This window comes from Acanthopagrus latus, chromosome 13 (assembly GCF_904848185.1).
Source record: "Acanthopagrus latus isolate v.2019 chromosome 13, fAcaLat1.1, whole genome shotgun sequence".
Classification (NCBI taxonomy): domain Eukaryota; kingdom Metazoa; phylum Chordata; class Actinopteri; order Spariformes; family Sparidae; genus Acanthopagrus; species Acanthopagrus latus.
Genome location: NC_051051.1, coordinates 3802855 through 3817650, shown reverse-complemented (window position 1 = coordinate 3817650; position 14796 = coordinate 3802855). Strand labels below are relative to the sequence as shown.

The 14796-nt window shown below is 44.2% G+C and overlaps 1 protein-coding gene across 4 annotated transcripts; it reads right to left on the bottom strand.

Annotated features, from left to right (window-relative positions):
• Window positions 1-377: 377 nt before the first annotated feature.
• akap10 (A kinase (PRKA) anchor protein 10) lies at window positions 378-14743 on the bottom strand. 4 transcript variants are annotated; one of them, XM_037118775.1, is made up of 15 exons: window positions 14455-14743; window positions 11801-11848; window positions 11120-11305; window positions 7863-8354; window positions 6864-6962; window positions 6656-6740; window positions 6374-6497; window positions 5990-6126; window positions 4688-4832; window positions 4231-4398; window positions 3929-4035; window positions 2948-3027; window positions 2494-2546; window positions 1610-1702; window positions 378-1513 (listed from the first exon to the last, which is right to left on the bottom strand). In XM_037118775.1, exons 1-15 carry the CDS (start codon window positions 14474-14476, stop codon window positions 1508-1510), a joined length of 1845 nt encoding a protein of 614 aa, XP_036974670.1. In that variant the 5' UTR covers window positions 14477-14743; the 3' UTR covers window positions 378-1507. The 4 variants fall into 4 exon arrangements, with proteins under 4 accessions (XP_036974670.1, XP_036974667.1, XP_036974666.1 ...); XM_037118772.1 differs by having other exon boundaries at window positions 3929-4038; window positions 14455-14742; XM_037118771.1 differs by having other exon boundaries at window positions 2948-3030; window positions 14455-14741.
• Between the last annotated feature and the right edge of the window lie 53 nt (window positions 14744-14796).

Below are 14796 nucleotides of genomic sequence, written 5' to 3'. Positions count from 1 at the left end.
CTTTAGACTTGACTTAAAGTGACATTTGGGCCCTTTGGGTTGAGCTGCACTTTACAATTTGTGGATTTGTCTTCAGCTGCAGACACTTTTTCATGTTTTGTCCCCCCTATTTATTTTTTGTATACCCTGACATACAGCCAACATCGCCCCCAGCTGGTCACAGGTGATAATAGGCCACCATGAAACTGCTTTTCCCACATAACTTCATTAATGTTTATGAAAATGCTAAAATTCATAATGCCTGTTAGCATAAAACACGTTTATGTATTAAAAATAACCAAAGCCTACAGTGGGCTGAATCCACAGTGACATAAACAAAACCCAAAAAACAATTCAGCTAAAATAAATCAAAGGGGAAAAAAAGAGGACAGACAAAAAACATTTCATAATATATGTATTTAAATCAAACACAATTTAAATATATTATAGATTAAGTACACATACATGTCAGAAAACATTAGTGGTACATAGTACCAAGAGTCTCTTCTGGTTCTGTTCCACATCTTGGTAAGGCTCAAAACAAATAAAATTTTAAAAAAGAAGGTTTAATTTACTGAGCACATTTTCCAGTTGAACAGTCTGATCATCACTGAAGTTTGTGTCAGCGATGCATTTAAAAAAAAAACAAAAACAAACAGCGATCACCATAAAAAAATGAGACTAACATTATCATATGGGGTAAACCAGAAATCTACATATATATTTATATATATAGAACATTTACGACATGGAGTTTGGAGTTTTCCAACACAACTGGAGCTCTTAAGTTCATTAGGAGAGTTTTTTCTTCTTCTACGCTCTGTAAAGGTGCCAGGAGGTTCATATAGCAGGTCAGCCAGTCCGAGAACTGAATCAACTCTCCCTCCGTTTCATTGTCACGTTTCCAGGCGCTCTACAGTACGTCAAACGGCCACATCAGACAAAACTACTCCAGGCAGGCTGAGGGGAAGCGTCGTTTTGCAAAAAACTGTACATCTGCTTTAAGCCTCGAGCGGCCGACCCTTAAGAGAGAGACGCTCGTCTAGAAACAAAGGAATGGTTATAAAAGGTGTGGGGAGGCGCGTCATGAGGGAGCGAAGGTTGTTCGGTCTTTGTCACATCCTCCGCAGGTGAGGCGTTATCCAGACAGTGCGGCGACAGCGACGCAGCCGTTTCTTTTCCTCCAGCATCATGTAGAACGCTTCCTGCACCAGGAGTGACTTCCTCCAGCCGGATGTGAGCGCTTGGCTTTTACGTTGACAGACTACACGCGCACCTTTATAGTGTTATGGAGTTGGAAGATTGGAACCATGACGTACAGGTGAACAATCACTCACCGACTCTCTCTCTCTCTCTCTCACACACACACACACACTTACACACTGCGGTTGGGGAGGTGATAAAATGCCTTGTTCGCTCTAAGAGTAACTCAGTTTGTTGTGAGGTGATTACGGTCCGCGATCAGCTCGTCACGGGCTCGGCCAGCGTCCGCAGGGAGCGACAGTCCTTTGGTTCCTCCTCAGCGGGGTCATAACTGCAGACAGACAACAGAGCACGCTTAGAGAAGGACTGCAGCCAATCCACACGCCATCACAGAAAGAAAAACAGACCACAGAGCGAGGTTCAGTACCTTGGTGGACTTGCCCGGGCTGTCGTGGTTTGACTGGTGGACGACGTCATTGACAATCATCTTGGCGATCTGCCACGCCATCTCCTCCTGAGCCTGGAGGGAAGAAGAGCCAAACACAGATAATGACTCACTGCAGACTTTAAGGGGAAACACCACGGATAAAAACACTGTTTTGTTTATTTCACGCCCATTCTGTTGGTCCAGTCGAAGGGAAAAAGTCCAAAATACACATTTAGATGTTTATTATTTCGAGTTTTTCTTCATGAGCCAATTATATCAATGTAGGACGGGACAGAAAGAAAAAGTCTCGACCATTTATATATATTTCTTCAGTTTCACTCCTCCCAGAAGTCTCCACTTCAGTAGCTTTTAGTAGCAACTTTGCAGTTTTATTCTCATCTAACTTCTGAAGGTTTCTGCAGAGAGGTTTGCTCATATATCATTCATAGCCTGATTTATAGAAAATTCTATTCATAAGATTCGGTAGGTATGGGTTTTATTTAACGGCTGCTGAAGCAGAGAAGGACCACCGAACTCCAAGAAGGGAAAAAGTCCAAATAATTAAAAAAAAACAACAACAAAAACGCTCTTTTATGTTGACATAAGGAGACAAAACAAAATAGCACATTTCAGATTAGACAGTTCTCAATTTGCACCATAAACGTGACATTTTAGAAAACTTGCAATACACAATTAACTGTCTTAACGTGAGTAACCGAATGAGGAAGATTCAGGGTGATATCAGTTAAACATGTGACCCCTGTTCACCTTAAAATACCCTCTTTAATAAATCATTTGTCATGGACTCGGGTCACAAAGTGAATTTGGGTACACGCCACCGAGAGCCGAGTCGTTATGAATATTTGAACACGCTGCGGCCTCACCTCGTCAGAGTTGCCTTGCACCCATTTCTTCATGGCTTGAGAAAACATGGAACCTAAACGAGAGGAGAGGAGCGGCTGCATCAGTGAAATCATCAATGAATCTCTGCCACCAAACTGCAGGTTACATTTGACTTCCTCGAGGTGAGTTAATATATTCCAGTCCAGGTGAAGTCACTCTTTGATATGATACAGAACGATTCTGCATGTTGTTGGATCTAAAGAGCAGCGGAGGAAACGGTTCTTTAATATTTCAGAAGAGTCGGAGCTGTGAGGACAACAGGAGCAGCAGCTACATGAGCTTTATATTCACGGGAGTACAGTAGATGTTTTTATTTTATTTTCCCCACAAAAAGCAATGATATCGAATGTGACAGAGAGCGCAAAGACTCAGAGGAAATAAAGGGACAAAGAAGAGGCTGACAGGTAGAAAGGAGAGAGAGCCAGTCGGTCACACCTTTGGATTTCTTCACGTCGGGCTCCGGCTCTGCCTCCCTGATAAACTGGCCCATCTCATTCACCTTCCCGAACGTCATCCTTCTGACGGGACAGAGGAGACGCATGAAGACAAACATGGCAGCTTAGCAAAAGGATAATAAGATCAAAGACGAGTACATTTAAAGAGATGATTTAAAATACAGATTCAGACGGTTTAAAGACAACTGGTGGTTCACAAATCGCTTCACCTCCTTCCTACTCTTGAACTTTACAAGAACAATAACAGTGATAATAATAATAATAATAATAATAATAATAATAATAATAATAATAATATTAATAATAATAATATTAATAATAACAATAATAATAATAATAATAATAATAATAGCTCCTCTTGGTGCGTCTCTAATTTGTTTCACAACATGTTAACAGTGGATTTCCTCAATTTACTCGTAACAATCAATTGATTTTCAGGCCAAAACGTCAAGCATTTGTTGGTTCAAGCTTTTTAACTGCGAGCATTTGCTGGTTGTGTTCGTCACCGAGTCTGGAGTTCTGGACTGTTGGTTGGACAAAAAAAAGCTAACTGAAGATTTCACTGAATTACCGAACTAGAACTGCACGATATTGTCAAAAAACTCATACTGAGATTCATTTTGCGATTGCGTTATGATTCACAGTTTCTGGGAATGATCAATAATGTGGTTTGTTGGGGAACAAACATGTTTTCTTACAACTGGAGAAGCAGCTGTGCAGACCAGAACCCCTCTGCTGAACTGCAGTTTGTCACACGTTTCATCTTTAGCAGACATTTGCAGTTTCTTGCGATTTGGATTTTGCACAATAATTGGATTCACTGTTCAGTCGTAGACCAAAGAGATTAATGGATTCATCATAAAATCGATAATGAAGTGACATGGTTAGATGCCGCCCTGTTACATTAACTCTACCTTCACATGGTTTCTGTGTGTCAACACATCTGACCCGTTAAACTCACCCAGCATACGGCCGCTGGTACAAAGACTCCGGGTCGAGGCTGGCGACGTCCACCGTGATCGCCTCGTCAAAGTTTTTCAGGATCTTGATCGCTGCCCTTTTGGCGCCCTGCTGTAGAGACGAAACCACGGACTGAATGTTGTGCAGCATTATACTGTAACAGGCAACATTGTTAAAGATGATCACGTCCATTTGGCATTAAGAAAAATCTCTTCGTTAATCACGTAATGAGGCGGAACAGGTCTAAATGTCAGCAGTCAGGGGAGCAGGAGGTTGAGGATGTGGGTTCGAGTTTGGGGTCACCTGCGTCTGCGAGCCCTCGCTGGCATTTGAACTGGACCGGTCGTTGTCCACGGGCCCGCCCTGACCCGGAGCGCTGACATTCACAAACTCATCTGCCCGCACCGAGTTGATGAGGTCACTCAGGTATTTGTAGTAAAGGTTGCTGGACAGGAAGCCCGGCATGTAGACCTGAACGAACGCAAAACACGGTGAACTCTGTTAGAGAATAATGAGCTCCATGATATATGGCTGGTACAAAGGTTTGCTACTGACCTTTATATGCTAACAACTGCGTTCAGCCCTCATTTCATTAAATAAGCTCAGGTGCATTTGTCAGTGGAGTAATATGACGATTCGACAGTGAGTTACAACACTGAACCTCATTAAAGTCAAGAAATCAGTTCATGCAGGTAATTAATATATAAATAATGTTTTAAATGTTTTCTACGTTTAAGAGGAAACATAATAAGACTCTGACCTTCTCCATGGTCGTCCAGGCCTGTCTGAGCGGAGTGGTGAAACAGTCGGGGAGTGGCCCGCCCTCTCGGCAGATGTTCGACTCGATCTCCATCCGCACGGAGTCGCCAAAGCCCAGAGGGTTGGTGGCCTGGAGTGAGAAATACCTGGAGAGGAAACAGAGGAGTGAACGACAGAGGCACCTCATGAAGAGTTTAGTCAAAACACAAATGCAGTGCAAGTTCAAAGGAAACCTCAAGAAGTTACTGAAGGATTTGTATCTTAAAATGAGGCTGAAGTGGCGACTAAGAGAGTCCGAACCAAGGTTTGCAGTTTTGAGACGTTGTACATTTGATCTGGTTACTTTTGGTTTCACGTTCCACTACGATGGATCAAGCTCAGTGAGCTCTCTTTGGGTTAACCTGACATCACTGATCCTGATTAATAACTAATAATTAGGAAGCTGAGCATCAACCATATCTGTTACTTCCTGGTTTTCCTGTTCAGCTGTGAGTGAATTCATGCGAGTGAGAAGACAATAAGAAGCTGTTGGCACACTAGATATAGTAATGGATATAAAGTGATAGAGTATAAATAGATATATAACTGATAAAGTAATAGAGTATTTTTCATGTGATGCACATTTTAAAGTTGAAGACGGCTGCTGGAGCAGAGAGAAAAAGAGAAGAAGCGCCTGATGAGGTCGATCTGATTGAAAATGTTGCATTTATAATCACAGGAACTAATTAACAGCGTGTGGTTTGTTTTCCTCATAAAAGAAAACAGTGGGTATAGTTTTAATTTCCAATTATCATCACAGTGTCACATCGAGTCTTTCTGAGCTGCAGTGATGGAGTGCGAGCAGAGGAGCCTCCACACCCAGGGCTTCCTGACGGGAATTAAATCATGTTTGCACAGTTAAAGTGCAGTTATGACTGTCATTATGTATTTACTGTCAGAAACTATCCCCTCTGTTCGTTAGAGGCTTTCTTTAACAGCAAAAGCGTCTCAACTGATCCATTAAAATATCTACCGCACTGTTTTACTTTTCACTTCATCGTAGACTCTTTTGTTCACACAGGGATCCTGCAGCAGCGATTTGATCTGTTCCACTGAAGCTAACCTGCTAATCAGGAGGTTAAATGTTCTCGGTTTGAAGAGTTTCTGCTTCATCGTACCCACGAAACAATCCGAGTTCAGCCCAAAGACAGCCGGTTAGCCTGAGAACATTACTGTGTGGTCAGGACTGCAGCTGTTCAGCAGAACTAGTCACACGCTCGTGTTAACTATTCTCATAACCGGGTGTTTTGGAGTGGACACCTACTTGTCGTAGAGGATCATGGCATCGTTCTGAGCCTCCTGGCCGTCATACTGGCCCTTTTTAGCTGCGAGCTGGTTCTGGAAGTTGTCTGCTGCCAACCAGAACTGCAGTACATTCATCGCCTCCTCCTTTTCCATGTACTGCAGAGAGAAGGCAATATACAGTTCTGGTGTTAACTGTCATTTTGGTAACATTAGAACAAACATACAGAGCATGCAAAAGATTTTGTTTTGTCATGTTGTAATGTTCCATTATATTCGGGCTTCTGTGAACACGGTAGATGAACAAACTAACAGAAGAGGAGGCAGTTTGTGGGTAAAAAAGAACAAAACCAAAAGGACGCCTCAGTGAGTCAGTGGTGTTTTGTGAACCGCTGGGCCCACTCACCTCAGAGAAGTAGAAGAGCGCTGACTCACAGAACAAGATGTCAGCCAGGAACACAGAGCCGCTCGTCAACACTTCAATCTGGTATTTACAGAAATGATGGCTCCGCAGGAATTCACTAAAGTGCCTGGAAATGAAGGAACAAGTGGAAGATGAATGCAGCCGCTCGAGAAGATGTCAAGGCGGAGAAACTGACAAAGGACACCGGTTGCGCTTCAATCTTTGTGTCAAAACACCACAGCGGGAGAATTATCTCCTCTAGACTACCAACAGACAGAAACTCACTGTTGCTCCAAGATGCAGAAGACGACCGACTGCGCGATGACAAAGCAGTTTGGGTCCACCATGCCGTCCTCTCCACATATCTTAGCTACACAGGGAGAAGACATTATTGCACTAGAGACTAGCATTTAAAGATGGACGACTTTCAGTTGTTGTGACTGAAAGCAGAGCACGTGACGGTAAATCTCTGCGGACGAGGGCCGCGTCTTACCAACTATGTCGTTTCTGATCTGCTCTGTGATGGGGATCGGCCTCGCAGCATCTGGAGAGATGTACTTAGTGAAGATGGTCACCGCATCTTTCTCTATACCTGAATAAAATACAGACAAATAGCTGATCATCCAGTGATGCGAGGATGAAAGGATCGGTTCTGAAAACAACACTCAACATATCCATGTGCATTATTACCACGACTGCTCCTCCTGTCTGTACTGGCTGAAAAGAGATCCACTCAAAACAAGTGGAAGTAAATCACAAAGACTGAAAAGGCTGCTTTGTGTTTTGTATGATTCAGACTGCTGACGCTTCAAATCAACTGAGGCTGAATGTATTTTTACACAAACAAGAGGACAGCAGAGACAACTTCTAATTACTCATCCAAAGTACACACAGTGCATGTTACTGCTGCTGTAAGACACATTTAAACAAACAATAACACAGAAAGTTAAGAGTTAAATCAACAGCAGACAGAAAAATTCCTCTCAACCATCCCTGGAAAACAGCAACGTTAATTACTGTTTGACTAATTCATGTTTTAGTTTCCACCCACGACTGTTATGCAAACTTCAGGAGTTAAGAGCATCAGTCGAACCTCAAATGGTGGAAACATGATGAAGATATGCTGAGTGTCTGTTTTGTGTTTTCATTTAGGAAGGTTACAGTACAGAGCTCACGCCAGTCACACAAACTGGACTTTAGGGGTCAAATGTGCTCAGGTACGCTGCGGATTACCTTGTGTGCTTTAAGAAAGGGTTGGATGGAAACACGCTTAATGTCGCTCCATGTAAAAGACTTGAAAACAATTCTTAAATTAACTTCAACAGTAAATCAATTAAAAGTTTCCTTTCATAATAATTTTAAAAATTTGCTTCCCAGATTAAAGACATTAATAATGAATCAGTTGAGCAGTAGCAGCCCGCTGACTGTACACTGAAAATTAAAAACCTCTTAAATAAACATAAAGAGAAAGTTGTGTTTGAAGGTGACTCACTCTTCATGAGCTTGTCCGAGAGGTCTCGCAGGGTGCTGCTGGACTGCCCCTTGACAGGCGTCCCAGTCCTGGAGGGCGCCTGCCTGCTGGGAGTGTCTGCTCGAGGAGTGCCGGGTCTCAGGCCCGCTTCTGTGCTGGAGGGGTCCCGCTGCTCCGTCTGCACCGCGGGGCCCTCGATGCTACTGTCCCTGGAGAGGGTGCTGGGAGTGTACCGTCCGAGCTCCCGGAGCTCCGAGCCATCCGAGGAGGCGGGGACGGGCTCGGCCAACGAGCTGTGTTTGACAGAGTTCAGGCTGTGCGCTCGGACCCGCGACCAGCTGGTGGAGCGAAAACTCTCGGCCTCCAGCCAGAACCGAACCAGGTGGTCGGCGCCCCGTCGCTCCATGAAATGCATATAATGGGGTATCGCGATATTGTCCCGGAGGACATGGTCCACCGTCTTGGACAGCCGAGAGCGGGTCTCCTGAGGCTGATAGTTCACACTGGAATGACCTGGAACATACAGACACACACGCAGGTCATCCATCAACTCGCTTTACAAAACAGTGTGTTTCAAGCAAGAAGAAAAGGGAAAAAAGGGAAGGCAGCTTAAGAAAATAACCACAAATTACTTAAAGTGGAAACATTCTAATATAATTCATCTGAAAGGTAAATAGTTGCAGCCCTGGAGCTACAGACACTATACAAGGTTGCGAGAAAGTCGCTGCATTCATATTACTCAAGATTTACATTGCCTTTAAGCACACAGACATATTCAACTTTAATAACAGACCGAGCACTTCACTCTCTATTATTCAAAGCTTTCAACACTCGAGCCAGAAGGAAGATAAAATGAGCAGTGTATTGACGGGAGCTGCAGCATGAAGTGAAAGATAAAGAAGTGGATTTGCCGTGTTTAGCTCTCCCACTTCAACAGAAAATGTAGTCCAGACTGGAGGCCGACGTGAGCTGAATCTAAACTCCTGGATATTTGTTTTGATGTCTTGTGAATTTCCAGCTCTCTGTGGCCTTAGCCTTTGCAATTTCACAGATGATTTGAACCAGACTTTGCAGAATCACAAGTCAAACTACGTCTGGGTGTTTGGTCAGTCATGCAGCGTGTATGAGGTGGTCAGCAAATGACTTGAGCACCCAAAGGAACCTTTGACAGTCCCAAAAACTCCAGTTTCATCTGATCACTGGGACAAATCCCACTCCTGTTGGGATGCCGTATTGTTTAACTTCACATCTGTTTGAATAACATCCGTCATCCTGAGAGACTGCAAGTACAAACACACACTCCCAGAAAACAAAATAAACAAGCAGACTTATGAATTAGGATTATGAATCAGAGCACATCAGCTGCTGTGTGGGCGGAAGCTTTCTGGAGTCGCGTCTGCCCTTTGAAAGCGCTTCAAAAAGATGTCAGCCGGTGTGAGGTGCTTATCAATCACACTCTTCAGATTCCTTCAGATCACACAGGCGAGGAGAAACTTAACACTGAGAGCCATTCAAATCAAACCGTGCAGCGCAGCAGCTGTCCGCATCAGATCATCAAAAAGCCTCATTTGCATGTCTTTTGAGAGGCCGTCGAGTTCTGTTACGACGTGTGCTACATCCACTCTGTCATCTCCAACAGGCCACTGACCTGTTTGTCTCTGAACTCCTTCCAGCTCCACTGTGCCTGTGAGCTATCATTACAACTGACCCACCTAACTTCCTTCCTTTGTGCTCCGCCTGTTCACGCCTCTCCTCGGGACTCGCTGGCGGCTCGGTGTGTTGTACTCAGGTGTTGTTGTCCCGGCTGCAGCACAGGTTCCTCCACCTGCCTCTGACTCAGCCCAGCTATTCTCCAGACAACTTGCTCGTACGGTTCCTGTCGTCACTGTCGTTTATCACGTCTGCCACACAACATTGTATCATGGCACACACAGGAAGCTAATTTTAGCCTACGTCTGACTGAAGGGAGGAGCCGTCTCTCCACCATGTGACCGCGTAAGGCCGTCGTTATCCTGACAGGCTCTGAAATGTTTGTCAAAACTGAAGCGTGCACTCAGGCGCGTGCCTCACACAGGATTAGTCTGAGAGTCGTCGCCGCTTGCACAAGCCGCCGTTTGCACCAACTTAATGATGCAAGAGTCACACACTTGGCATACTGCAGCTACTACAGCTGTTATTATTCCCAGTAGGTTAAACAGCAGCTTATTAAGCAAACAGGCGTGAATTGTGTCCACAGTTCAATAAGACTTTCAGTTGTAAACTCATGATTTTTTCCACTTTTCTGATTGAAAATGTATTTTTGCTCTGACGGCTGTTTCATGGTGTGGCAGTCAAGTCTTGATTTGTAAAGAAAAGTTATGTAAGCGCCATATGTTGTGGAGGAATGTAGCAAATTAAGTCCAGACGGTCAAATTTAGATAATAAATTGAGAAAAAACAATCCTGCTTTTCGCTTTTAATAAGTGAAACTGAATTCTCACTTCAAATGACTCTCGATTTAAAATTTAAATCATGACACCTCACCTTTTTGTTTTTTAAATTATTTTCATATTATCAAGGTAACTTCTTATTCATTTCCTTTGCATCAGTGTGTTGTTCTTTTATCATTACCCTGCACACAGGCTGTATTTCACGTATTTACTCATCGCATTATTCTCCTTTTCCTGTTTTCTTTCAGTGACGTGAGAATGGAAATGAAATACTCAAAACAAATATTTAAGTAAGCAACTGTTTTGATAATGAATTATTCATTTCAGTCACTCCTCAGGCAAAAAAGACTGGTGAAGTATTAAGGGCATGTTTTTATGATTCCACATCTAAGACAAATTATTGTGAATTAATGGTCCAAATGAAAGACAGAATGTCACCTGCCATCACTTACAGATTGGTTGACTAGCAAACAAAATACTCCTCATCTGGCTTTTGTTCTTAGTTGGAAAAGATATAATCAACATTTATTCCCTGGTCAAATTACTTTGCAGCTGTCATGGGTATTTATTTAACACTGCAGTGGTTTTCTGGTGCATTTCTGACTCTGAACTTGATACACAAGTAAGAAGAAACAATCAGAAAGGTGACTTCCTCATTTATGGGCTGATTCTGGTGTTATACATGTATGATAACTTTTGTTTTTTGTTTTTTAATTGAGGAACTCTAAATCCTGATTTACATCTAATTCAAATTCTCTTTAGTTATCTATATAATCAAATGTTTGGTTGTGACTTTATATGTTCTCATAAAAAAAAACAGTATACAGACACATGAGTGCAGACTGCGTACCGAGATCTCCAAAGTGTGCAGCCTCCATGTGGCTCGGCTGTTTCTTGAGGATGGCGGTGCGGCCGCGGGCAAACGAGTCCATGTTGGCGGAGATGGCGTTGATGGCCACATGGCTCGGCCCGGCAGCCTCCTGGATGGCATTATGGTTCCTCAGTCCAAGTGATGGAGAGTGAGGGCTGGCTGGAGCTGCGGGTGGAGGGCACAAAACAGACGTTAGGCAAAAACCAAACAAAGAAAAGGAAGCACAATGATATGAAAGCTGTGAGCAGGCTGAGTGCATGACATCAGTGTGACTTGTTATGAAAAGGTCTTTTTACTGAGCGTCCTTGAAAGAGCTCACAGTCTGAGAGCAGAGGCCTCAGGGCGCGAGAGATGTTTGAGACGACAGACTGCTCAGTGTTCGACTGTGAGCCGTCTGTGTTTCACTCAGTAGCTCGAGGTGAAAACGCTGGTCCTTGTGACAATACAACCAGCAGCGATCAAACATAACAAGAGACGACTTGAGCAAAGAGCTACTTGAATCACGTCCACGCAAAAGTTAATCTCAGCTCTGAGAGCACGGACAAGCAAAAACACAGATAATACAACTGAAAGTAGCCGAGGGTCACCGAATCTATCACCAACACAAAACATTTTCAGTTCCACAACATTTCGTATCCTCACAGATGAGACGTAACTCACCTCTGTTGACTTTAGCATCTGTCCCTCTCTCAGGTTCTTTGCTTTTGGCTGTGGGGAGAAAAATGAGAGCGAGCTTGTAACTGGAGGAGGAGAAAGCATTTTCATTCACAAGACAGGACGAGTGAAAAAAACAAACAAAACAAAAGTCGCTCATGAGATCTGTTGAGGGGTGAGGTGCAGGGTGGGCTTAGTGTCACAGGAAAAGACTGGAACACACTATCTGGTTACAAAATGAGGAAACTGATACACTGGCAAAGCCGCTGTGAAAAGCTACGCTACGCAAATTTACTGCAGAGCTGCTTCACCGCTGCTGCTGCTGCTGACTGATGAGGAGATAAATAGGGAGGCTGTGTTCCGATATGTGAAAGCCCCCTCAGTCCCGCTCTTTATACAGTAAACAGGACTGAGGAGGCTTTCATGCTGGACGTCAGCGTTAAGATTTGCGACCTCGGTCTATGAGCTCAAGTCGAGTGGAGCTGACTGTCTGAAAGCTTCACCTATAGGAGCTGCTGTCTGTACTATAAGATAAACTCACAGATGAGCTAAAACAATGTGGGGAAATGCAATTAAATACTTGGCATCGCTCCTGAGCTCTGTGGCTACCTGTCAAATAAAAAATGAAGTATGTCGCCTGCAGCGGACTGAGTGGCCAGTGGCAGACTCCTCAGAGTGACTCATCACTCATATCTTCAGACTAGGCCGTTTCTCCAAAGAGCGGTCAGGGCTAAGTATCACTTTCAAGCACTGGCGCTACAAAGAGGTCTGGGCACACGGTGCACAAGATGCTCTTTCAGCGGGACACTTTGGACGGAGCTGTTTGTGTCAGCCAAGAGTCACAGACGGCCGGCACTGATAGGCCGTCCAAAGAGTCGGGATTTTTCACAGCCTGAGCTCTGAAAGTCTTTGCTGTGCTGATGTATTACCAGCAGAGTGGGAGCTCAGCAAAGATGGGAAGAGATTATAAACCAGCTCCATCAAAGAGAAAGCAACAGCAGCTACATGCTACACCTACGGACATAAAAGCTCCACCAGGACTCATCTAGAGCTGCAAATCTTAATCGATTCATCAACTATTAAATGAATTGCCAACTATTTATTTGCAAAACGTTCTTCCGTACGTTTAACTGTGCCGTTTACCAGTGAACACTCTGACTTCCTGTCAGTCATCCTCCAGTATTTGAGTGCACTCTCTCTGATATTTCCTCATTTTGAAGCTGTGCTGCGTCAGCTGCTTTCACCACTGTAGGAGGAAAAGCCACTAAATCTACGAACCGAAAGATGAGCAGCAGCGAGCCAGTTCAGACTCTGTGCCAATTTCCTGAATAACACAGACAGACTTCAGCTGAAATCCATTTTCACAATCACATATTGTCTGTGTACTTTCTACTGAAGCACTGAGACGGACTTATTGTGAGAAACCTGGCTCAGAGAAAATGCTTGATACTTTTAAAAGAGGAAAATGTTGTGATTCATTTTGCTAAAACTGCTGTGATCTAATCCTGAAGGTTCAGATTTGTTGAATTTGATTTAGAGAGATGTGGATTCAACTCTCTGCTCATTGTGAAGGCTGTAGTTTGTGGTGGATGGTGGTGCTGAACTGTGATTCTACTCTGATTGATATAAGTGGTGTGGACAATAAATACAAGATGGTACACGTCAGTAAACTGCGACTACAGCCTTCAAAATAACCCAAACATGGATCAATGAGACAGTATGAATGAAAACTAGCAGTGTGACCGTGGTGAAGGTAGAAGTTGTTACAGGTTGAGGTGTTGGACTGAATTAGCCTGAACTGGGTGAACCTAATAAAGCAGTAAAACAATGTGACAGGGAAGGAGCACTGATTAACCATTTCACTTGAGATAATGCAGCTCAGTACAGGTCAAGCAGGGACATATAAAGCTTTAAAAAGAAAATCATATTTGTAAAAACACACTTTGTATTTCATCCAATGACAATTCCTTCACCTGGTTGTCTAAACTGCGCCTGCTCCTGTGGATTATAACCACCACTGCTGGCAGACAGGTTCAATTCAATCACGTCCTTCTGCTGAGATTGGGCTGAACTATCTCAGTGACGTGAGCCATGTCGCCCAAATGTGTGTTAATAAAGACCACTACATGTTGTCCATGATGACTGACAGCTGTGGGTCGGATATAAATGGCTAACTGCATCTTTGTCTTCAGATTTTCTTGCTGGTTAAATCTGTGTGAGGTGATGAAGCTAGCTAGCTGTCATGGCACAGCTCGACACTTGTGGCTATCACAGATAAAAGTGCTCATTGTGAGTTTTATTTTAACAATCAGAAGAGCCGTTTTGTTAATAATAGTACAGTGTCTGAGTGGTAAACCTCCGACAGCTGAGTGCGGTGGATTTAACTCGACCCGGGCTAACGTGAGGTTCGATGAGGCAGGCAGGACAGAGAGGCCACCGCTAAGCTAGCTAACATGTTACTGCAGTGAGCAGCGGCAGCAGGACGACTCGCTCCCGCGAACACCGCGGTGTCCGTCCGCTGTAATCAGCCTGCTGCCGCAGTCCGGACCGCACTGGGTCGCATCTCACCCGGTACCATTCTCCTCTCCTCTCCCCTGCCGGGCTCTCCCTGCTGCTAGCTGCCGTTGACGTTGCAGCCTTCAGGAGGGAAGCTTCCTCACCTTTCCTCTTGAAAAACGACATGACGGGTTTGACACTCTGGACGTTTCCTCAGCTCACTGACAGCGTCCCGTGGGTCCGCGGGTCCCTTCATTCAAATGCATCTGTCCCGCTCACTCCTGAGGTGGAAACGGGATGTTCACGCAGCACCGGCGACTGCTGTCAAAACTAAATTTCCCCCAAATCCAAACCCAGTTCCGCGGCCATATTGTCAATAAACGTCTTACTTCCGGGCTGGTGCGGCAGTAGCATTGTGGGAAATGGTGCGTCACCGGCTCTGACCAGCAGAGGGCGGTGTTTCCATGGAGACAGAAGTACAGTGACGTGTTGTGTAACGTTAAAGG

What these genes read in the sequence shown, in the direction of transcription:
- akap10 (XM_037118770.1), bottom strand. Translation starts at nt 14,476, where the DNA reads ATGTCGTTTTTCAAGAGGAAAG. An exon ending in TGCACACTTTGGAGATCTCG is followed by an intron (nt 8,355 to 11,119) that starts GTACGCAGTCTG and finishes TGTATGTTCCAG; the next exon opens with GTCATTCCAGTGTGAACTAT. An exon ending in TTCTGCATCTTGGAGCAACA is followed by an intron (nt 6,498 to 6,655) that starts GTGAGTTTCTGT and finishes CTTCATTTCCAG; the next exon opens with GCACTTTAGTGAATTCCTGC.